We start from the raw sequence: 24585 nt of genomic DNA on the forward strand, positions 1-24585 counted from the left end.
CCCGCCTCAGCCTCCCAAGTAGCTGGGACTATACAGGCATGTACCACCATTCTTGGCTAATTTTTTATCTTTCTTTTTTTTTGAGACAGAGTCTCACTCTGTTGCCCAGGCTGTGGTGCAATGGTGCAATCTCGGCTCACTGCAACCTTCGCCTCGGCCTCCTGAGTAGCTGGGACTACTGGCATGTGCCATCACGCCCACCTAATTTTTGTACTTTTAGTAGAGACAGGGTTTCACCATATTAGCTAGGCTGGTCTCGAACTCCTGACCTCAGGTGATCTGACAGTCCCGGCCTCCCCAAGTGCTGGGATGACAGGTGTGAGCCACTGCACCCAGTTTCAGCTGATTTTTTAAAAGATTTTTTACAGAGACTGTGTTCCGCTACGTTACCCAGGCTGGTCTCAAATTCCTGGGCTCATGTGATCCTCTCACCTCAGCCTCCCAAAGTGCTGGGATTATAGGCATGAACCACAGTACCCAGCCTGCAGATATTTTTTATAGAACGAAATATAGAGCAGTGAATGGGATGTCACTCATCATTGATGCCTCCTTGGGGCCGCTCACAAAAGTTGTTTCCAATCCCCACAATTCTGCCACGGAAGCATTACTTTCCCTTTCACACCAAGGAAGCTGAGCTAAGGGGATTTGGTCTTCCCGAAGTTACTCAGCTGCTAGAACAAGCCCGTGAGTCACTACAGGTTTTCCCTCCTTTACCCAGTAAATCACAGCACAAACCAAAAGGCTTCTGGTCTTTGGGTTCTGGTCTCTGAGGGGACCCAGATGCTAATGCCGAGTTCTGGTTCCCAGGACTTGCAGGAGCCTGGGGCAATTCACTCCTAAGGATGGAGGCCAGCTGGGGGCAGGACCGACCTCAGGCCCACACCCCAACCTCAGGGAGGCCCCAGCACTGACAGTGTCTGGTAGACCAGAAGTACATCCTACAAGGACCACTCAAGTGGACGAAGCAGAGGAAGGAAGACAGGATTTCCACATATGCAGTAACTCCCCCAACAGGCGCTGAAGGTCATGGTGGAAACAGCCTGAGCTCTGAGCCGGACGGACAGCAGGGCCTGACTCCTGTTCCTGGAGGTCACCAGCTATGTAAAACTGGCCAAGTCTCTCCTAACCTCTCTGAGTGTGGGGTGCTCTCACTGTTGATGAGTCCACTACCCACCTCACAGGTTGTTAAAGACCAACTAAAGCCGGGCGTGGTGGCTCACGCCTGTAATCCCAGCACTTTGGGAGGGCGAGGCGGGCAGATTACGAGGTCAGGAGATCGAGACCATCCTGGCTAACACGCTGAAACCCCGTCTCTACTAAAAAATACAAAAAATTAGCCGGGCGTGGTGGCAGGCGCCTGTAGTCCCAGCTACTTGGGACGATGAGGCAGGAGAATGACGTGAACCCAGGAGGCGGAGCTTGCAGTGAGCTGAGATCACACCACTGCACTCTAGCCTGGGCGACACAGCAAGGCTCCATGTCAAAAAGAAAAGACCAACGAAGAGCCCACACATTAGGTAGCAAGTGGTGGGCCTGGCAAGTGGCAAGCACTCAAATCTTAGGTACTGTAATTACTCACTAAGCACTGGCTCTGGCAATCAGTGGGTGCTCAATACAGGCGAGCTGTGCCTGCAAGCAAAAGAAAACAGAACAGTCTAGGGTAAAGGGAGGTGATGCTGTGGTATAAACAGTGTGCCAGGCATAGAGGGGCGGAGTCTCCTCTCAACACTCCCCTCAGAGCTCGGGCGAGGGATGGTGCCCAGTGCTTGCTTCAGAGCTGTGCTGAGAATCCATGAATGTGCTAGTGCCTCTCAAACTCCTCTGACAATCCCTGGAGGTGGGGGCACCACAGAGCCTGTAGCTGGGTCCAGTCCCAGTCACTGGGGTCAAGAGGTGAGACCTAGAGTGAAAGAGGGCCTGAGTAAATGGCCCTCCAACCCTTCATCAAGTAGTAGCAGGAGCACAGCACGGCAGTCAAGACCACCAAGTGTACTTGCTGTGCAACCATGGGTATACCACTTGACCTCTCTGAGTCTCAGTCTCACCTACAAAACAGAAATGACACGCCTCACAGGATAACACGCAGACTGTATATTAAGCTGACCCTGGCAGTAGGATGTTCTAGGACGGAAGACACCTGAGTGGGAAGGCGAACATGGACCCCCATACTGGACTCCGCACCCCAGTGACCAGGCCTCTGGTCTTTCACCTCCCAAAACCCGCTCTACACGGCAGGCCTGGCTGATGCAGTCAGAAGCTGGGGTGTCACACCAAGAAGCCCTCCTCAAAGGACACAACCCCACAGCCAACACAGTAACCACAACACGGGCTCAATGGCTGCCCCACCCTGAGTAACCAGAACCCACTCCACTCCAAGACCAGCACCAAGCCTTGGCACTTCCTGGGCTCCTCTTCAGGGAGGCCCAACCATGTGTGATGCCACAAATACCACGCTGTCCTGTGCTGTCACCTGCAGTCAACCTTTAGGACTCAGTGCAGTGCCACCTCCTCTGGGCAGCCTTCCCACCCTGCCCTGTGCCATACATAGAGGTCAGATGCCACCACAAATTCCTGCTGCACACACCAGGAGTTCCCCAAAGACAGGGACTGTATGGTGATGACCCTGGTGTCCCCAGCCCTTCGGTTAGGGCTGGGCACTCAGCATCAAGTCAGTAACTGTTAGCAGGGAGATGGAATGAGCAAAAGGATGTGGGCCCACGAGAGAAGCACTTCCTGCTAGGGGTGTTCTGTGCCTACTGTGAAATGTTGTGACCAACATACCGACTCAATCAAGTCCAGGGCTTCAGAGAGGCTAGACCCCACAGCAGGGATGAGGAGGTTGGCTGCCTCCACCACCCACTTGTAGGGCAGACTCATTTCCGGTGGGGAGCCTTCCTGGTCCTCACGCTTCGGAAATTCCTCCAAGGGCTCGGGTGTTCGTACTGCGTCCAGATCTTTAGGGATGGGCTCCTGCTCCTTTGAAGTGGTGGCTGCTGCAGGTTCCTCCTCACTGCTTTCCTCCTCCTTTATGGTAGGAGGGACAGAGGGCCAGTTGGTCAGAAGACTTCCCTGAAAGACACAAGAGTACACCATTTGGATTTCGCTGAGATATAGACTCTATAGTAATTTCTAGCTAAAACTTACACAACCTGAATCTAAGAAGGAAACTCTGATGAACCCAAATAGAAAAACATTCTACAAAATAATTACCCATACCATATACTTCAAAAATGTCAATATCATGAGACTAAGAAAGGCGGACTAAAGGGATAGGACAACTAAATGCAATGTCTGGTCCTAGACTGCATCATGGGCAGGGAAAAATGGAATATAAACTGTAGATAAACATCCTGAATTAAGCTTAAATTCCCTGGATTGAATATAACTTTACTGTGGTTATGTAAGCAAATGGCCTTATTCTTAGGAAACTATGCTACATAACTAACTCTCAAATGGCTCAGATGAAAGTAGTAGTACACAGAGGTTGGGTGCAGTGGCTCACGCCTGTAATCCCAGCACTTTGGGAGGCCGAAGTGGGTAGATCACCTGAGGTCAAGAGTTCGAGATCAGCCTGGCCAACATGGTGAAACTCTGTCTTTACTAAAAATACAAAAAAAAATTAGCCAGGCGTGGTGGCACGCACCTGTAATCCCAGCTACTTGGAGGCTGAGGCAGGAGAATCACTTGAACCTGGGAGGCGGAGGTTGCAGTGAGCTGAGATCATGCCATTGCACTCCGGCCTAGGTAACAAGAGCAAAACTCCGTCTCAAAAAAAATTAAAAATTTAATTTTTAAAGCTTAAATAAACATTAAAAATTAAAGGACCAGGTACAGTGGCTTATGCCTGTAACCCTAGCACTTTGGGAGGCTGAGGCAAGTGGATCCCTTGAGCTCATGAGCTCAAGGTTGCAATGGGCTATGATCACACCACTGCCCTCCGGCCTGGGCAACATAGCAAGAGTCTAATAAAAAAAAAAAGGGTAGGGGAGGGGGCTGGGTGCAGTGGCTCACATCCATAATCCCAGAACTCTGAAAGGCTCAGGCAAGAGGATCCCTTGAGTTCAAGAGTTGAAGGTTGCAGTGAGCTATGATCACGCCACTGCACTACAGCCTGGGGTACAGAGCAAGACCCTGTCTCATTTAAAAAAAAAAAAAAAAAAGGCCAACCATGGTGGCTCACACCTGTAATCCCAACACTTCAGGAGATCAAGACGGGCGGATCATGAGGTCAAGAGATTAAGACCATCCTGGCTTGCCGGGCGCGGTGGCTCACGCCTGTAATCCCAGCACTTTGGGAGGCCGAGGCGGGCGGATCACAAGGTCAGGAGATCGAGACCACGGTGAAACCCCGTCTCTACTAAAAATACAAAAAATTAGCCGGGCGCGGTTGTGGGCGCCTGTAGTCCCAGCTACTCGGGAGGCTGAGGCAGGAGAATGGCGTGAACCCGGGAGGCGGAGCTTGCAGTGAGCCGACATCGCGCCACTGCACTCCAGCCTGGGCGACAGAGCGAGACTCCGTCTCAAAAAAAAAAAAAAAAAAGACCATCCTGGCTAACATGGTGAAACCCTGTCTCTAAAAATACAAAAAATTAGCTGGGCGTGGTGGCACATGCCTGTAGTCCTAGCTACTCGGGAGGCTGAGGCAGGAGAATCGCTTGAACCCAGGAGGCGAAGGTTGCAGTGAGCTGCGATTGCACCACTGCACTCCAGCCTGTGCGACAGAGTGAGAGTCCATCTCCAAAAAAAAAAAAAAAAAAAAAAAACGCTGGGTGCGGTAGCTCATGCCTGTAATCCCAGCACTTTGGGAGGCCATGGCAGACAGATCCCTTGAGCCCAGGAGTTCGAGACCAGCCTGGGCAACATAGGGAAACCCCATCTCTATAAAACCAACAAACAAAAAAAAAGTGAATTTTGCTGTATGTAAATTATACCTTTATAAAATAAAGAAATAAAAAAGCTAGCAAACTGGGAAAAAATAGTTACTACATGATAAAGGAGTAACACCCTTAATATACAAATAAAATGTACAAATCAATAACAAGACAAAAAAAAAAAAAAGGCAACCAAGCCAAATAACAAACTAAGGGGTAATTTGTTACTCAACCTCATTAATAGTAAACGAAATGAAAACCAAAACAATGAATCAAAACATCATGTTGTACACCATAAACATGTGCAATTTTTTTGTTGTTTTTTGAGACAGAGTCTTGTTGTCGCCCAGGCTGGTGTGCAGAGGCACACTTTCAGCTCACTGCAACCTCTGCCTCCCAGGTTCAAGTCATTCTCATGCCTCAGCCTCCTGAGCAGCTGGGACTACAGAAGTGCACCACCACACCCGGTTAATTTTTTATATTTTTAGTAGAGATGGGGTTTCACCATATTGACCATCCTAGCCTCAAGTGATCCGCCCACTTCAGCCTCCCAAAGTGCTGGGAATACAGGCATGAGCCACCGCGCCTGGTCAATATATGCAATTTATTTGTCAATTATATCTTAATAAAGCTGGAAAAAAAAACTCATCAACTCCAAAGTAATTCAGTCAAAACAAGAACATGATAATGCATCTGTTGCTCATTAAAACTGGCAAAGTTTTTTTTATATAACCATAGCCGGTATTGACAATGAGGCTGGAAACAAGCAGTCCCATATACTGCTGATAGCAGAATTAAACAGTACAATCCCTTTGGCAGCAATTCAGCAACGCTTATGAAAACTTCAAATGTCCACACTATTTTACCCAACCATTCCACATTATAAAATCAACCGGCCGGGCGCAGTGGCTCACACCTGTAATCCCAGCACTTTGGGAGGCTGAGGCGGGCGGATCACGAGGTCAAGAGACCGAGACCATCGTGGCCAACATGGTGAAACCCCTCTCTCTACTAAAAAACACAAAAATTAGCTGAGCATGTGGTGCATGCCTGTAATCCCAGCTACTTGGGAGGCTGAGGCAGCAGAATGACTTGAACCCAGGAGACGGAGGTTGCAGTGAGCTGAGATCGTGCCACTGCACTCTAGCCTGGCGACAGAGCAAGACTCTGTCTTTAAAAAAAAAAAAAAAAAAAAAAAAAAAAAAGACACATAGTTCAGCAAATGTACAAAGAAACTGAATGATGATGTTCATTATAGCATTGATGGAAATAGTTACAGATGTTCATCAATATAACGGTTAAATAAGATAGGGCAAATTCAGGAATGTTAGAGATCTGAATACACATAACAACATGGAAAGATATATTAACTAGAAAAATAAAGTTGTAAAACAGTAAGATATCATCTAATTTTAGGCCCAGCGCTGTGGCTCACGCCTGTAATCGAGTACTTTGGGAGGTCAAGGCAGGCAGATCACCTGAGGAGCTTGAGACCAGACTGATCAACATGGAGACACCCCAAGTAGCCAGGTGTGGTGGCACATGCTTATAATCCCAGCTACTCGACAGGCTGAGGCAGGAGAATTGCTTGAACCCGGGAGGCAGAGGTTGGGGTGAGCCAAGATCACGCCATTGCACTCCAGCCTGGGCAACAAGAGCAAAACTCCGTCTCAAAAAAAAAAAAAAAAGTTGAGATGAGCGGGCTCAGCCTTCTGCATTGCCTAATTCTATAAAGTTGTTAAGTTTCTGCAATGATCACGCATTACTTCTGAAGCAGAGGAACCAATTTTACAATGACAAGCACTGACCAATGCGTGAGGGAAGTTGGGGGTGGTCCCTACATGAATTAACAAGCAAAATTCTTCTGGCAGCAATCTAACAAAATGTATTAAGAGGTTTTTGTTCTTTTTTTTTTTCTTTTCTTTTTAAAGACAGAGTCTTGCTGTCACCCAGGCTGGAGTGCAGTGGTGTGAACTCTGCTCACTGCAACCTCCGCCACACCAGTTCAACTTATTCTCAATTATTGTGCCTCAGCCTCCCGAGTAGCTGGGATTACAAGCCTGTGCCACCACACCCCCCTCGGCCTCCCAAAGTGTGAGATTACAGGAGTAAGCCACGATGCCTGGCCTGTTTGCTTTTTCAAAGACAGAGTCTCACTCTGTTGAAATCCTGGGCTCAAGTGAACTTCCTACCCCAGGCTCCAAGTAGCTGGAACTACAGGTGTGTGCCACCGCACCCAGCTTTTTTTTTTTTTTTTTGTAGAGACAGAGTCTCCCTATGTTGCCCAGGCTGCTCACGAACTCCTGGCCTCAAGGAATCCTCCCACCTTGGCCTCACAAAGTGCTGGGATTACAGGAATGAGCCACCATACTCAGCCAAAAGGGTTCCCCCAACCACCAAATATATCTGTCCATCTCCAGAAATTTCTCAAGAACTAACTGCAAAAAGAAGCAGTGATTTTATCTCTAATAACAAAAAACCAGTATATTCTTATCTTCATCAGTAAGAAACTAGTTAAATAAATAGCACACCAGAGAGAAGACACTGGAGAGAAACGGGTAAGGCTGAAAGCAAAACAGGCCGGGCACGGTGGCTCATGCCTGCAATTTCATCACTTTGAGAGACCGAGGAGGGTGGATCACCCGAGGTCAGGAGTTCAAGAGCAGCCTGGCCAACATGGCAAAACTCCATCTCTACTAAAAATACAAAAATTTGCCAGGCGTGGTGGCAAATGCCTATAATCCCAGCTTCCCAGCTACTCAGGAGGCTGAAGCAGGAGAATCACTTGAACTCGGGAGGTGGAGGTTGCAGCAAGCGGAGATGGCACCACTGCATTCCAGCCTGGGCAAGAGCAAGACTCTGTCTCAAACAAAACAAAACAAAACAAAAAACCCAAAAACTGACCTCTTGTGCTCAGGGTCATGGTCTAGGGCTTGGTCCCAGCCCAGCACAGCCAGCACTCCAGACACTCAAAGTGTCAGGGGACAAAAGTCAAGTCAATAACGGGCTTTCAGCACAGTAGAGTTTTTAGAGATTAAAGATCTGTTCACTCTGTTCTATGCTGAAAGTCTTCTATGAGTCAGCTGATGCCCACTGTTTCTCTTTGTGGAACACAGACCTTTTCTTCAATCAGAAGTAAAAGATCAAAAGCATACTACTTAGATGTACAAGAAATTGTCAGAAGTAGACTCCTCTGGTTAAGAGATGCACAGGGAGTTGAAACTAGAAAAAGAAGTCATTTTACTTTTCATTTTATACCTTTCTCTACCATTTGAAAGTTACCCCATAGGTGAATTCGTATTAGGAAATCGAGAGATATTCTCTAAAATTGAAAAATCAAGAAATAGAGACAAAAACATAATATATAACTCTAGCAGGGCATTGTGGAAGAATTGTAGCTGTCAACAAGTTACCTCTACCCAGTAAGAAGAGGGAAAAAGATTTTAAAAAATTATTAAATAGTTCATACCATGACAGAAAAGATTAGAAAATAACAGAAGACAACTGTGTTACCTACCACATATCCAGCATCATCAAATCTTAATGTTCTGTCATGCTTGATTCAAATTTTTATTTTATTTAGGCCGGGCGCAGTGGCTCACACTTGTAATCTCAGCACTTTGGGAGGCTGAGGCGGGTGGATCACGAGGTCAGGAGATTGAGACCATCCTGGCCAACATGGTGAAACCCCGTCTCTACTAAAAATACAAAAAATTTGCTGGGCGTGGTGGCAGGGGCCTGTAGTCCCAGCTACTCGGGAGGCTGAGGCAGGAGAATGGCGTGAACCCACAAGGTAGAGCTTGCAGTGAGCCAAGATCACGACACTGCACTCCAGCCTGGGCGACACAATGAGACTCTGTCTCAAAAAAAAAAAAAAAAAAAAAAACAGAAAAAAGCCCCAGCTACTCAGGAGGCTGAGGCAGGAGAATGGAGAATGGTGTGAACCCGGGAGGCACAGCTTGCAGTGAGCCGAGATCGCACGACTGCACTCTAGCCTGGGTGACAGAGCGAGACTTCGTCTCAAAAAAAAAAAAAAAAAAAAAAAAAAATTATTTATAGATAAAAGCTGGAATGAAGTGGCAGGATCTCGACTCACTGTAACCTCCGCCTCCCAGGCTCAGGTAATCCTCCCACTTCAGCCTCCCAAGTAGCTGGAACTACAGGTTCACACAATCATGCACAGCTAACTTTTTCTTACTTTTTATAGAAATGGGGTTTCGCCATGTTGCCAAGGCTGGTCTTAAACTCCAGGACTCAAGAGATCCATACGCCTTGGCCTCCCAAAGTGCTGGGATTACAGATGTTAGCCACCACGCCCTGCCCAAATTTCTATTTTGAAAAATAACCTTTATAGTTTAAAAATATAAATAAAAACTTTGCTCTGGTGTATAGGACAGTGGATGTTAACGTAAGTATACACTGATTTCATTTTTAAAACTGCAAATGTAGCTGGGGCACAGTGGCTCACATCTGTAATGCCAGCACTTTGGGAGGCTGAGGTGGATGGATCATTTGAGGTCAGAAGTTTGAGACCAGATTGACCAACATGGTGAGACCCTGTCTCTAAGAATACAAAAATTAGCCAGGCATGGTGGTGCGCACCTGTAATCCCAGTTACTGAGGATGCTGAGTTAGCAGAATCGCTTGAACCTGGGAGGCGGAGGTTGCAGTGAGCTATCACATCACTGAACTCCAGCCTGAGTGACAGAGTGAGACTCCATCTCAAAAAAATAAATAAAAACTGCAAATGTAGTGCCAGGCATGGTGGCTCACATCTGTAATCCCAACACCTTGGGAGGCTAAGAGAGGTGGATCTCTTCAGGCTAGGAATTCAAAGCCAGCCTGGCCAACATGGTGAAACCCCATCTCTACTAAAAATACAAAAATTAGCCAGGCATGGTGGTGCATGCCTGTAATCTCAGCTACTCAGGTTGCTGAGGCATGAGATCACTTGATCCCAGGAGACGGAGGTTGCAGTGAGCCAAGATCGCACTCTGCACTCCAGCCTGGGCATCAGAGCAAGACTCTGTCTCAAAAACAAAACAAAACAAAACAAAAAAACAGCCTGCAAATGTAATACGATATGATTTTAATTGTGAATTTCTAGAAAAGTCAAAATTATAGAGACAGAAAACAGATCACAGTGTAAGGAGCTAAGGACCAAAAAAAGGCTGAGAAAAGGAGCACAGGGGAATTCTGGGGTGATGGGACTGTTCTATACCTTGATTGGGGCAGTGGTTACATGGCTGTACGCTTTGTCATAACTCAAAACTGTACATTAGAGTATATAAATTACAACTCAATAAATTTTTAAATTTTTTTTAATTAAAAAGATAGACACAGAGTTTCACCATGTTGCCTGAACCGGCCTCCAACTCCTGGGCTCAAGTAATCCGCCCTCCTCGGCCTCTCAACTTGCTGGGATTACAGGTGTGAGCCAACACACCCAGTCACATCTGATTTCTTTTTTTAATTGCAGACATGCTTTCAGTTTTAAAAAATTAAAATGAGCAACAGGTAAGAAGGCGGCCACCAGCAAGCAGACAAGTGCCAGTTATGTGCAGAAGTGTCACAAGACCCCAGAAGCACATGGCCCACTTTTAGACTCTGTGGCAGAAACTGACCAATAGCTGTGGACAAGGTGTTCAATGAGATGGTGTCAGATGAATGTGAAATCAAACCAAGCCAAAGGCTGAGCAGCTGTCTCACCTGGCCTTCCGTGGGCTGGGCACTCTGGAGGCCGTCCTTGTCCTCGAGCTCCAGCAGCAAGTACACGGGGGGCTTGCAGTCTTTGGACCCACTTAGGAAGCCTCCTGTGTCCACCTTCCTTTTGATGGTGGAGTTCCAGTGATTCTTCACAGCATTGTCTGTCCTGCAGGGGGCAGCAGGGGGCCTTTGAACCCCAGCTCTGTGGGTGGGGTGCCACCAGGCACATGTTCACTAACCTCCCTAAGCCAAGTTCCTGCTCCTGTAAATGAATCTTCCACTGGATGAACTCTAAGGTCTCCTTCAGCTCCAAGATTAAGTCTCACGAGTCTCTAGCCCTAATAATTTACAGAGCATTTCCACAGAGCTCTGTGAAATAAGCAACTGAATCATTCAGGCTATGGTAAAAACTATAAAACGACATCAGCTACTGTCAGGTTCAGGCTAAAAAAAAAAAAAAAAATTATTTTATTTATTTTTTTTTGAGACGGAGTCTCGCTCTTTCCCCCAGGCTGGAGTGCAGTGGCACAATCTCAGTTCACTGCAAGCTCTGCCTCCCGGGTTCACGCCATTCTCCTGCCTCAGCCTCCCGAGTAGCTGGGACTACAGAAGCCCACCACCATGCCTGGCTAATTTTTTGTATTTTTAGTAGAGATGGGGTTTCACTGTGTTAGCCAGGATGGTCTCGATCTCCTGACCTCGTGATCCACCCACCTTGGCCTCCCAAAGTGCTGGGATTACAAGTGTGAGCCACCGCGCCTGGACAAAAAAAAATTTTTTAATTAAAATAAAAAATAATGGCCGAGCGCGGTGGCTCACCAGGCCTGTGATTTTTGTAAAAATACAAAATTAGCTAGGCATGGTAGCACATACCTGTAATCCCAGCTATTTGGGAGGCTGAGGCAGGAGAATCGCTTGAACGCAGGAAGCGAAGGTTGTGGTGAGCCAAGACCGTGCCATTGCACTCCAGCCTGGGAACAAAAGTCAAACTCCATCTCAAAAAAAAAATAACAAAAATAATAAAAAATATATATATATATATATATATATATATATATATATATATATATAAATACCAGGAACAGTGGCTCACGTCTATAATCCCAGCACTTTGGGAGGTGCTGGGCGTGGTGCTAGGCACCTGTAATCCTAGCTACTTGGGAGGCTGAGGCATGAGAATCGCTTAAATCCGGGAGGCGGACATCGCGATGAGCCGAGATTGCACCACTGCACTCCAGCCTGGGCAACAGAGTGAGACTCCATCTCAAAAATAAATTAAAAAAAAAATAAAAATGTAAAAAAAAAATTTTTAATTTTTTTTAAATTATAAAACTAAAAATATGTGCTTGGAGCTCTCACCCCCTTCCCTGCCCACTTCGAATGTGTAGAAACCATAAGCAAACACTGTCTGCTCATTTCCATTGAGTCTCACACTGACCTCAGATGCAAGCCCTGTTCACTTCCCACAGACTGGTAAGTGGCCAAAGAGGGCAGAAGGCCCACTACTGTTCACCTCCCTGAGCCTTGTTTTCTTTATCTGGAAAGTCAGAAGACTACGTCATACTCTGTCATTCACTGAAGATTCAGTAGACACATCTACAGTAGAACAGTAGCATAAAGCACAGAGTAGGTTAGTAAAGAAACAACGTGTAGTAATAAAGGCATAGAGGAATACAGAAGGATGGGGTAGTACCACAAAAGTGTATAGAGGTATAGTAGTGAGAAGCAAGCGGCAAGTCAGGCGCAGTGGCTCACGCCTATAATCCTAGCACTTTGGGAGGCTGAGGCAGGTGGATCACCTAAGGTCAGGAGCTCGAAACCAGCCTGGCCAACATGGTGAAATCCCATCTCTACTAAAAATGCAAAGGTACTATGCTTATACACAGTAGGCACTACCTTCTTTGGAGTGCCAAGCAGAATGCTCTTCCCTTGAAAAGTGAACAGAGGCCAGGCGCGGTGGCTCACGCCTGTAATCCCAGCACTTTGGAAGGCCGAGACGGGCGGATCACAAGGTCAGGAGATCGAGACCATCCTGGCTAACACGGTGAAACCCCGTCTCCACTAAAAATACAAAAAATTAGCCAGGCGTGGTAGCGGGCGCCTGTAGTCCCAGCTACTCGGGAGGCTGAGGCAGGAGAATGGCGTGAACCCAGGAGGTGGAGCTTGCAGTGAGCCAAGATCACGCCACTGCATTCCAGCCTGGGTGACAGAGCAAGACTCCGTCTCAAAAAAAAAAAAAAGAAGAAGAAAAGTGAACAGAAAGTAACAGCTTGACTGAGCACCCAGTCTAAGAGGATATCCTCGGATCATTTGCACTCTAAGCCCTCAGGGACACAATGCTCACCAGGCAAAGGTGTGGGGTAAGGGGTGCTCCTAGTGCTTTACCCAGATCCTCTGTCCCTATAGCGCATCCAATCCCCCAGCTGACGGACATGCTGCCAACGGCTTCTACTATGACTTTATCTGCATAACAGCCCTTGGAAGCAGATCACCTGAGGTCATGAGTTCAAGACCAGCCTGGCCAACATGGTGAAACCCCGTCTCTACTAAAAATACAAAAATTAGCCAGGCGTGGTGGTGCATGCCTGTAATCCCAGCTACTCAGGAGGCTGAAGCAGGAGAATCGCTTGAACCTGGGAGGCAGAGTTTGCAGTGAGCTGAGATCATGCCACTGCACTCCAGCCTAGCAACAGAGCAAGACTCCCTCTCAAAATAAAAGAAAGAAAAAAAACAGCCCTTGGAAGGCACAACCAAAAGTGCCCCAGGAGTTCCCCAGCCCATGTATACGTGTGCCCTCCTCACACGTACATGCCTTGCATATATACACATGAATACACACACCACTTAGCCTTATAGCAGGCCAAAGCTGGATTTTCCAGACCCCATCTCTTGCTTGGCCCTTTCCCTACTTTTCTCCACTCCTTCCCTCACAGGTGAAAACCTTTCCAAGAGATCCCATGTACCTGAAACTCTGAGTCACAGGTTCTGCTTCCAGGGAACCTGACCCAAAACACCTCCCCAGCCCTCCCACTCCCCAAGACCAGAGTCTGGGGTGCCCCAAGCTATAGTGAGACTCATTCTTTTGCTCACATATAAAAAGCACCCACTGTGTGCCAGGCATTATTGTAGGCACTGAGGATCCATCGGTAAATAAAGACAGGTGGCTGCCACTGACAGTTGAATCTAGCAGGGGAGATGAATGTTATCTCCAGCTAAAACTGGGGTACACACTACTCCACAGACAGGTGTGGGCACAACACAGAAGTCACTGGGGACCAACTACAGTCTGGGAGAACAGATAAAACTTCTCTGAAGAAATAGCGCCCCCACTGAGAATTGAAGGATAAGAACACATTAGCTACACAATAGGCACAAGCGGGAGTGCACTGCAGGCCGACAGAGTAGCACTAGGAGCTGTCAGAAGACCTCAGGGTTCGAGGGACTGAAAGGAGGCAAAGCAGCTAAAACCAAGTGAGCTCAAGTGACAGTGGATCAAAGTGAGGCTGGGGGCAGCTGTGAGCCAAACATGCCATGTGGGGAAAGAAGCCAAAGTTGCCAACCCAAGTGTAAGGGGAAGCCCCAGAAAGATGACACATTCAGGTTTGGGCTTTGAAAAGGGATCATTTCAGACTTTGGGGAAAACAAACGATCTGGCATTTTCTCTCCCTGCCAGGACCACACTGCCATGACAAGAAAAAGAATTCAAAATAAAGCAAGGCAAAAATTCACAAGGACAAAGAGAAACAGGTAGAAGACAGCCACTAGTAAGAGATTTTTTACAAGTTTTCAGAAGATGGAAAACAGGGGAACAATATCCAGCTTAGGGCCAGGTGCGGTGGCTCACACCTGTAATCCCAGCACTTTGGGAGGCCCAAGGCAGACAGATCACCTGAGGTCAGGAGCTTGTGATTAGCCTGGCCAAGATGGCGAAACCTCATCTCTACTAAAAATACAAAAATTAGTCAAGTGTGGTGGCAGGCGCCTGTAATCCCAGCTACTCAGGAGGCTGAGGCAGGAGAATCACTTGAACCCGGGAGGCAGAGGTTGTAGTGAGCTGAGATCATACCACTGCACTCCAGCCTGGGCGGTAAGAGCGAAACTCGGACAAAAAAAAAAAAAAAAAAAAAAAAAAAAAAAAAAAAAACACCAAAAAAATATATATATATATTGACAGAGAAGTAAGCTATTGAAACCACAAAATAAGAATAGGGTGCCAGGCCAGGTGTGGTGGCTCATGCCTATAATCCCAGCACTTTGGGACCAGCCTGGGCAACACAGGGAGATCCTGCCCCTACAAAAAATTTTAAAACTAGTTGGGTATGCTGGCAGGCACTTGTAGTCCCAGGTCCTTGGGAGGCTGAGGCAGAAGGATTGCTTGAGCTCAGGAGGTTGAGGCTGCAATGAGCCACACACCTGTACTCCAGCTTGGGTGACAGAGTGAGAACCCTGTTTCAAAAAGAGACTGGGCATAGTGGTTCATGCCTGTAATCCCAACAATTTGGGAGGCTGAGGTGGGCAGGAGGTCAGGAGTTCGAGACCAGCCTGGCCAACATGGTGAAACTTCGTCTCTACTAAAAATACAAAAATTAGGCAGGCATGGTGGTGTGCACCTGTAGTCCCAGCTACTTGGGAGGCTGAACCAGGAGAATCATTTCAACCTGGGAGGCAGAGTTTGCAGTGAGGCTGGATCATGCCACTGCACTCCAGCTTGGGTGACAGAGTGAGATGAAAAAAAAACAAACCAGCCCTTGGAAGGCACAACCAAAGATGCCCCAGGAGTTCCCTGACCCATGTACACACGCGCCCGCCTCACACGTACATGCCTTGCATGTATACACATGAATACACACATCCCTTGGCCTTATAGCAGGCCAAAGCTGGATTTTCCAAGACCCCATCCCTTGCTTGGCCCTTTCCCTACTTTTCTCCACTCCTTCCCTCACAGGTGAAAACCTTTCCAAGAGATCCCATGCACCTGAAACTCTGAGGCTGGGTGTTAGAATGCCAGAAAAGGGAGGAGCCCTTGGAAAGTAAAATTTTTAGTGAAAGTAACTTCAAATTAAGGGTTAGAAGATAAGAAATCTTCCAGAAAATGAAGCAAAAGAGATGAAAAACCGGAGAAAAGATCATGGAATGCTTTCAGCATTTAGGAAAAAAGAAATTTTTTTTTTTTTGAGACAGTCTCGCTCTGTCGCCCAGGCTGGAATGCAGTGATGTGATCTCGGCTCACTGCAACCTCTGCCTCCCAGGTTCAAGCAATTCTCCTGCCTCAGCCTCCCAAGTAGCTGGGATTACAGGCCCACCACCACACCCAGCTAATTTTTTGTATTTTTAGTAGAGATGAGGCTTCACCATGTTGGCCAGGCTGGTCTCGAACTCCTGACCTCAAGTGATCCACCCGCCTCAGCCACCCAAAGTGCTGGGATTACAGGAATAAGCCACCATGCCCGACCATAAACATTTTATTTTAATAACTATAATACATTATTGGAGCAATAGGGACATATGGGGAATGGGAAAGCCTAAGAAAGCTAATCTCCCATAGCAGAGGATCAATATGTAAACTGGCACATCATTTACAGAGATAGTGATAAAGAACTCAAAAAGATGAGTCTGTTTTAGTAGAGTGAGTTAACAGAGTGGTGACAAAGACTGATGTTTTTCATTACAAACCTTTTAAGAAAAAAAAAAACCTTTTAGCAGATTATAGTACTATCTGATTTTTGACTATTTTCTTTTTTTTTTTTTTTTTTTTTTTTGAGACAGAGTCTGGCTCTGTCGCCCAGGCTGCAGTACAGTGGCGCGATCTCAGCTCACTGCAAGCTCCACCTCCCGGGTTCACACCATTCTCCTGCCTCAGCCTCCCGAGTAGCTGGGACTACAGGCGCCCGCCACCATACCCGGCTAATTTTTTGTGTTTTTTAGTAGAGACGGGATTTCACCGTGTTAGCCAGGATGGTCTCGATCTCCTGACCTCATGATCCACCTGCCTCAGCCTCCCCAAAGTGCTGGGATTACAGGCGTGAGCCACTGCGCCCAGCCTGACCATTTTCTTCTTCTTTTTTTTTTTTTTTGAGATGGAGTCTCGCTCTGTAGCCCAGGCTGGAGTGCAGTAGCCGGATCTCAGCTCACTGCAAGCTCCGCCTCCCGGGTTTACACCATTCTCCTGCCTCAGCCTCCTGAGTAGCTGGGACTATAGGCGCCAGCCACCTCGCCCGGCTAGTTTTTTGTATTTTTAGTAGAGACGGGGTTTCATCGTGTTAGCCAGGATGGTCTCGATCTCCTGACCTCGTGATCCGCCCGTCTCGGCCTCCCAAAGTGCTGGGATTACACATTTTCTTCTTAAAGAAAGCCCATCTACTCCACATCTCAAGTCTATTCTGTGTTAGAAGAAACTGAAGTCGAAGAGAAGAGGCTAACCAAGAAGACACAGTGAGCTGGGAACTGGATGAGAACTAGACTCCAGGGTTCTCACTTTCTTGCTGAGGCCTCCCTTATCACCATCTGTTCTTTTAAGCTGACAGAAGACAGGGCCTTCCTGGGGAACCACCCTTCCTCCCGACTATGCATGCCTCTGGGAGTCCTGAAGCCGAGGCTGGGTGTTAGAGAACAAGAGCATAGGACCACAGTACCCACCAAGGAACCCTCCTCCATCAGAAACATGGGCCTGGCCTCCTGAGAACCTGCCCCAACCCCCAAGAAGACAGCTTACCTCCCTGGCAACATCTTGGCAATCTCAGCCCAGCGGTTGCCCAGCACCTTGTGGGCCTCGCAGATAATGCGGTCCTCCTCCTCGGTCCAGCAAGACTTCTTCACCTCAGGGTTGAGGTGGTTGTGCCAGCGTTCACGGCACTGCTTCCCCAGCCGGCCCTTCAGGTGCTTGGCAATCAGTGTCCACTGCTTTGTGCCGTACTTCTTAACCAGCTCGATGACCTTGGAGAAAAGCCTCTGGGTAGCCAGTTGCACCAGCCCCTCCCTCGCCCTTCACATCCACCTGAGCCTTGCCACGGCCCTGGGAGGTGCCACCTACCACATCCCCTCAGGCAACACGGAGCGGGTGGCAGGGGATGCCACGCAGTATGACTCTGTGTAGCCCACAAGTCCTACCTGAGGATCTGACCACACCCCTCTCATTTACTGCCTGGAATAAATCTAGGTCTAGAATGCCAGCGACTCTTTCTAGAGCAGAGATCAAGCCGGGGTAAACAAAGGCATCAGAGTCCTGTTTCCCTCTTCAGGGCTCAACCCAATAAGCTAAGTATAAAAGAGCAGAGGGATGAGGAGGAACAACCACAAGGGTCCAAACTAAAGGTGGGAAATAGACTTTCCCACCCCGGCCATGCCCCAGGCTGCCACAAGACCTCCCAGCACTTCTGTGGAAATTGGGAGGGCACAGGCTGAGCCATGGTAGCAGGCATGGCGGGCTGACCTAGCTGGACCTGAGTCCCCACCTGCCCTCAGTCAGGCTTCCTAGCTCAGGACACAAACCACAACATACTCAGCCACAAGAGCCAGGCCACGCCCCGCCTATACAACAGACACACACATTCTCGTGTGCACACAGGCCACAAGAAACTGGGAAGAGTGGATGCTTCTTTTGGCAAAGATTTTGGTGAATAAATATTTGACTTCATTTCTGTATGGTTTAAATTTTTATAGCAACCACATATCACTTTGTTTTTTGTTTTTGTTTTTTTAAAGATTTTATGTTTTTACTTTATTTTCATTTTTTGAGATGAAGTTTTGCTCTTGTTGCCCAGGCTGGAATGCAATGGCACAATCTTGGCTCACCACAACCTCCGCCTCCCAGGTTCAAGCGATTCTCCTGCCTCAGCCTTCCAAGTAGCTGGGATTACAGGCATGCGCCACCACACCCGGCTAATTTTGTACTTTTAGTAGAGACGGGGTCTCTCCATGTCGGTCAGGCTGGTCTTGAACTCCCGACCTGAGGTGATCCGCCTGACTCGGCCTCCCAACATGCCGGGATTATAGGCATGAGCCACCGCGCCCAGCCCAATTTTATGTTTTTACTTTTTTAGAGACAGGGTCTCACTGGTGTGCAGGGGGGCGATCTCAGCTCACTGCAACCTCTGCATCCCAGGTTCAAGCGATTCTCCAGCCTCAGCCTCCCAAGTAGCTGGGATTCAGGTACACCACCACACCTTGCTAATTTTTGTATTTTTTGGTAGATGGGGTTTCATCATATTGGCCAGGCTGTTCTCAGACTCCTGACCTCAAGTTATCCACCCACCTCAGCCTCCCAAAGTGCTGAGATTACAGGTGTGAGTTACCACACTCAGGCAAAAAAGTATTTTCAAACTAAATTTTATTTTATTCTTAAGAGACAAGGTCTCAGGCCGGGCCCAGTGGCTCATGCCTGTAATCCTAGCACTTTGGGAGGTCGAGGCGGGTGGATCACCTGAGGTCAGGAGTTCGACACCAGCCTGACCAACATGGCAAAACCCCCTCTCTACTAAAAACGCAAAAATCACCCAGACATGGTGGCGTGCACCTGTAATCTCATCTGCTTAGGAGGCTGAGGCAGGAGAATCGCTTGTACCTGGGAGGCAGAGGTTGCAGTGAGCTGAGATCATGCCATTGCACTCCAGCCTAGGCAACAAGAGCGAAACTCAACCTCAAAAATAAATAAATAAATAAATAAATTTCATTCTTTTTCTTTTTCAAGACAGAGTTTCACTCTTACAGCCAAGGCTGGAGTACTATGGCGCAATCTCGGCTCACTGCAACCTCCGCCTCCCCAGTTCGGGTAATTCTCCTGCCTCAGCCTCCCAAGCAGCTGGGATTACAGACATGCGTTACCATACCAGGCTCATTTTTGCATTTTTAGTAGAGACACAGTTTCGCCATGTTGGTCAGGCTGCCTCGAACTCCTGATGTCAGGTGATCCACCCACCCCAGCCTCCCAAAATGCTGGGATTGCAGGCATGAGCCACCACACCCAGGCTTTATTTTTTTTTTTTTTGAGGCAGGGTCTCACTGTGTCACCCAAGCTAGAATGCAGTAGTGTGATCATAGCTCACTGCGGCCTTGAATTCCTGGGCTCAAATGATCCTCCCAACTCGCCTTCCATCTACAGGCACCCTACCACCACACTGAGTTAATTAAAGTTAATTTTAAGGTGAAGTGCCAGCCATGGCTCATGACTATAATCCCAGAACTTTGGGAGGCCAAGGTGAGAAGATAGCTTGAGCCCTGTAGTTCAAGACCAGCCTGGGAATCATAGGAAGACCCTGTCTCTATAAATTTAAAAAAAAAAAAAAAAAAAGGCTGGGCACAGCGGCTTGCGCTTGCAATCCCAGAACTTTGGGAGGCCAAGGTGGGTGGATCACAAGGTCAGGAGTTCAAGACCAGTCAGGCCAACGTGGTGAAACCCCATCTCTACTAAAAATACAAAAATTAGCCAGGAGTGGTGGTGGGAGCCTGTAATCCCAGCTCCTCAGGAGACTGAGGCAGAGAATTGCTTGGATCCGGGAGGCAGAGGTTGCAGTAAGCCAAGATCGCGCCATTGCACTCCAGCCTGGGCAACAAAACAAGACTCAGTCTCAAAAAATAGAAAAAAAGAAAGAACAGGAATAGTGGCTCATACCTATAATCCCAGCACTTTGGGAGGCTGACATGGGAGGATCATTTGAGCCCAGAAGTTCAACCAGCCTGGGCAGCATAGCAAGACACTGTCTCTACAAAAATTTTTCAAGAAGATTAGCCAGGCATGGTGGCACATGTAGTACCAGCTACTTTGGAAGCTGAGATGGGAGGATTGCTTGGGCCTGGGAGGTTGAGACTGCATGCAATGAGCCGTGACTGTGCCACTGTACTCCAGCCTGGGTGACAGAGCAAACCTCTGCCTCAATCAATCAATCAAAAAAATTAGCCAATGCTCTCCAGCCAGTGCAACAGAGTAAAACCTGTCTCAAAAAAAATCAATTTAAAAATATCTAGTTCCAGGCTGGGCGCGGTGGCTCACGCCTGTAATTCTAACACTTTGGGAGGCCGAGGTGGGTGGATCACGAGGTCAGGATTTCGAGAGCAGCCTGACCAACATGGTGAAACCCCATCTCTACTAAAAATAACAAAAAAATTAGGCAGGCGTACTTGCACGTGCCTGTAATCCCAGCTAATCAGGAGGCTGAGGCGGAAGAATCGCTTGAACCCAGGAGGCGGAGGATGCAGTGAGCTAAGATTGTGCCACTGCACTCCAGCCTGGGCAACAAAGCGAGACTCCATATAACAAAAAAAAAAAAAAAAAAAAAAAAAAGCCTAGTTCCCTTCATCTCCCTCTTTCCCATGAGCCACGCCTGCCTCGGTAGAATGGCATCCTCTGGGGTGGTATCAAGGAGAAGAGATGAGGGAACTCCCAAGGTATACCAGGGCAGTCATGGCGCTTACTGCCTCTTCTAGGTTGGGGACATCCCCAGCCTCTCTGAGCCCTGCTCTCACCATCTATAAAATGGGACTAACAACTTCTGCCCACTTCGCAGGACTGCTATGGCGATCAAAAGAAGGCATCTATGCTTGCCCTGTGAAGGTCACAGGGTGAAATCATCATTAAATCAGGGATAGCAGCAGCTGCCATTTGCTGAGAGCTCACCATGTACAGGACCTGCAAGCCCCCTACAAACATCACCTGCTTAACTCTCATGACAATGCCGCACTGCTGCTGTTCCCCTCCATGGGCAGAACAAGAGAAGCTGAGTAATCAGCCCAACAGCCCTCGGACCACGGAAGTCTGGAGACACTCCGAAACTTGGAATCTCAGGGCTGCAGCCAGGGCAGCATAAGAGTATCAGACTGGCTGGTAGACAACTCATACCCAATGCTCAGCTTGACACCCCAACCCCAACACAAGGCAATCTCACAGTCCTCAGGTTCACTGGTGGGTGAAGGCCCACTGTGTACAAGGCACTGTCCAAGCAGTTACCTTCTGGTCTTCCTCTTTGGTCCATGGCCCCTTAACAAGGTCTGGGTTCAAAACTCTCAGCCACCTGTACTGGCATTGCTGGTCAGTGCGGTTCTGGGAAAAGAACAGAAGAACAAACCAATCTGTGAGAACTTCTGGGACCTCGGGCTGGGAGCCTGGTTAAGTACTAGGTTCAGGGGCCTATGGCCTGGGACTAGGCACACCTTGGGTAGGTGTATCCTGTTCCATGCAGCCACCACACACTGCACGCCCACATGCCGGAACATGGACAGTTTCCCTTTGCTACACGAGAGGGCAAACTCGGGCCCCCGTGGGAAGCCACTCCCTACCAACCAAACGCAAGAGGCCACCATTACAAGTCTTTAACTCTTTGTATGTCAGGGACCCCTGCTTTTTTCTAGGAGAGCATTTTTATTCCCTGAAGAGTTCAGATTACACAGAAGAGGGGGAGATGAGGCCGGGCGCGGTGGCTCACACCTGTAATCCCAGTACTTTGGGAGGCCGAGACGGGCGGATCACGAGGTCAGGAGATCGAGACCATCCTGGCTAACATGGTGAAACCCCGTCTCTACTAAAAAATACAAAAAACTAGCTGGGCGAGGTGGCGGGCGCTTATAGTCCCAGCTACTCAGGAGGCTGAGGCAGGAGAATGGCGTGAACCCACGAGGCGGAGCTTGCAGTGAGCTGAGATCCGGCCACTGCACTCCAGCCTGGGCGACAGAGCGAGACTCCGTCTCAAACAAAAAAAAAGAAGAGGGGGAGATGAGGAAATGCGGCAGGAAGGGATCTGGTGACTTGCTTTCTGAGCAGCCCAGGCAGTAAGACATATGGCAGCTCCTGCCACACCCCCTCCCTCCCAGACACCTGTGGGTCAGGGGTGGGAGAGCCTGAGAAGGAGGTCCTAAGGGGAATCCCCTCATCATCGGGAGGCTCTAATCGAATGTGGTAGCACCCACCAGCCCTGTGGGGGCCTCACCATAAAACCTGCTGAAAGCATCACTTCCCCTCAGTTTCAGTTTCACTGTTGAGAAACCGAACACCTGTTCACTCCTGACTTACAGGAAGATATGCAAATATGCACCACATGCTGCAAATGTCTCAGAGCCTGAAGACCAGCAGGCATGCTGAGGAGCTGGGAGATGTTTACATCAGTGTGCCCTGAATGCCAGTTTAGGAAGAAAGATCCTACAAACGTTCATTTGCCCTGTTTTATTTGGTTTTGTTTTGAGGGGCTTAGTAAGGAACTCCCCTTTTCCTCTCCTTGGCAAAGTCAGACCCAGGCACACTGTTCTCTCAGAGTCCTTGTCCCAAGGGAGGGCCACAGAGGGACTGTACTCACAGGGAAGTGGCTGGCCAGGAACTTCCAGTCCTGCTGTCCAAACTGCCTCACCAGGGCCCTCAGCTGCTCGTCCTGCCAACACCAGAAAGACAGGGGCTCAGCACACATACGTGCAGAAAACCTCAGGGCTGCCTGTGACGGAGCCCAATCTAAAAGGAACAGTCTCGTTCATTCATTCCGTCATGAGGTGAATACCTACTAAGTGCCAGGCACTACAGCTGCAGCAGCAGGCAGCAACAGAGCTGCCCCGATCTTACAGGAGGGAGCCAGCTGCCAATCAAAGGCTCACAGGAACAAAAGTAAAGCCACTCCCTGCTGGGAGATATGGAGAGGTATGTGGTGACTGCCTACTCCGGGATGCTAAGGGACAGGTTCCAAGGAAATGCAGAACAGCTAGGATGGAGGAAGCAAGACAGATGCAAGATGATTTTGGAGGAAACCATAGGAGCCAGATCATTTGCAGCATCAGTTCAACCATCTATCATGCAAAACCACTGATGTGTTTGAACAGTGGGTGGTCACAGTCAAACCTGCTTTTTATAAAGTTCTCTTTGCCTGCTACAGGGTGGGAAAGGGACTGGAAGGGAGCAGAGTGGATGTAAGGAGGTCATTACGGCACTCAGACCAGAGGTGACAGTGATTTAGCACTAGAAGCAGGAGGCCTGGGCAAAAACAAGAGTAGTTAGAAGACAGGCTAGTATCTATCAAAATAGCCTCCCAAAATGAACTACCAATTCATGCGATAATATGAATCTCAGTGTCACTATGATGCGTGAAAGAAGCCAGACACAAAAGGGTACACACCGTATGATTCCATGCATATGAAATTCGAGAAAATGTAAACTAAGCTACAGGGACAAAAAGTGGTTGTCTGAGGCCAGTGGTGGAGAGGGATGAATAGCAAAGGGGGGCAAGGAATGTCTTGGGGACAATGGAAATGTTCTATAGCCCAGCTGTGCTGGTGGTTCCACTCAATTGTACTACAAATGGTTGTAGTTAATTGTATATAAAATTTTCCTCAGTTAAATCGATTAATATATAAAGAAAATGTCAAGCCAGGCATGGTGGCGCACACCTGTAATCCCAGCACTTTGGGAAGCCAAGGCAGGTAGATCATGAGGTCAGGAGTTCGAGACCAGCCTAGCCAATATGGCGAAACCCCATCTCTATTAAAAATACAAAAATTAGCCGGGTGTGGTGGCAGGAGCCTGTAATCCCAGCTACTCGGGAGGCTGAGGCAGAAGAATTGCTTCAACCCAGGAGGCGGAGGTTGCAGTGAGCCAAGATCATGCCACTGCACTCCAGCCTGGGCAACAAATCAAGAGTGAGACTCCGTCTCAGACAAAAGACAAAAGAAAGAAAATGTCATGCATATAAACAATGGGTATTACTCAGTCAAGGGAATTCTGACGCATGCTACAGCATGGATGAAAGCTGAGGACACTGCTAAGTCAAATAGCCAGACACGGCAAATACTCAGGATTCCACTCACATGAAGCATCTAAAATAGTCAAAATCAGGCCGGGCGCCGTGGCTCAGGCCTTTAATCCCAACACTTTGGAAGGCCGAGGCAGGTGGATCACCTGAGGTCAGGAGTTTGAGACCAGCCTGGCCAACATGGTGAAAGCTCGTTTCTACTAAAAACACAAAAATTAGCCTGGCCTGGTGGCAGGCGCCTGTAATCCCAGCTACTCGGGAGGCTGTAGCAGGAGAATCGCTTGAACCCGGGA

General features: G+C 48.3%; 1 protein-coding gene across 2 annotated transcripts in view; it reads right to left on the bottom strand.

The window, feature by feature from the left end:
- MYBL2 (MYB proto-oncogene like 2) overlaps positions 1-24585 on the bottom strand; it is a 52757-nt gene that overhangs the window by 15760 nt on the left and 12412 nt on the right. Inside the window, exons 3-7 of one of the 2 annotated variants that reach the window (XM_050806465.1) lie at positions 22856-22927; positions 21517-21609; positions 17290-17510; positions 10581-10743; positions 2782-3069 (exon numbers count right to left, since the gene is read on the bottom strand). In XM_050806465.1, coding sequence (XP_050662422.1) covers positions 2782-3069; positions 10581-10743; positions 17290-17510; positions 21517-21609; positions 22856-22927 — 837 coding nt within the window. The remainder of the gene's footprint in view (positions 1-2781; positions 3070-10580; positions 10744-17289; positions 17511-21516; positions 21610-22855; positions 22928-24585) is intronic. The other variant, XM_050806466.1, reaches the window with a different exon arrangement.

The sequence above is a fragment of the Macaca thibetana genome, chromosome 10 (genome assembly GCF_024542745.1).
Source record: "Macaca thibetana thibetana isolate TM-01 chromosome 10, ASM2454274v1, whole genome shotgun sequence".
Lineage (NCBI taxonomy): Eukaryota > Metazoa > Chordata > Mammalia > Primates > Cercopithecidae > Macaca > Macaca thibetana.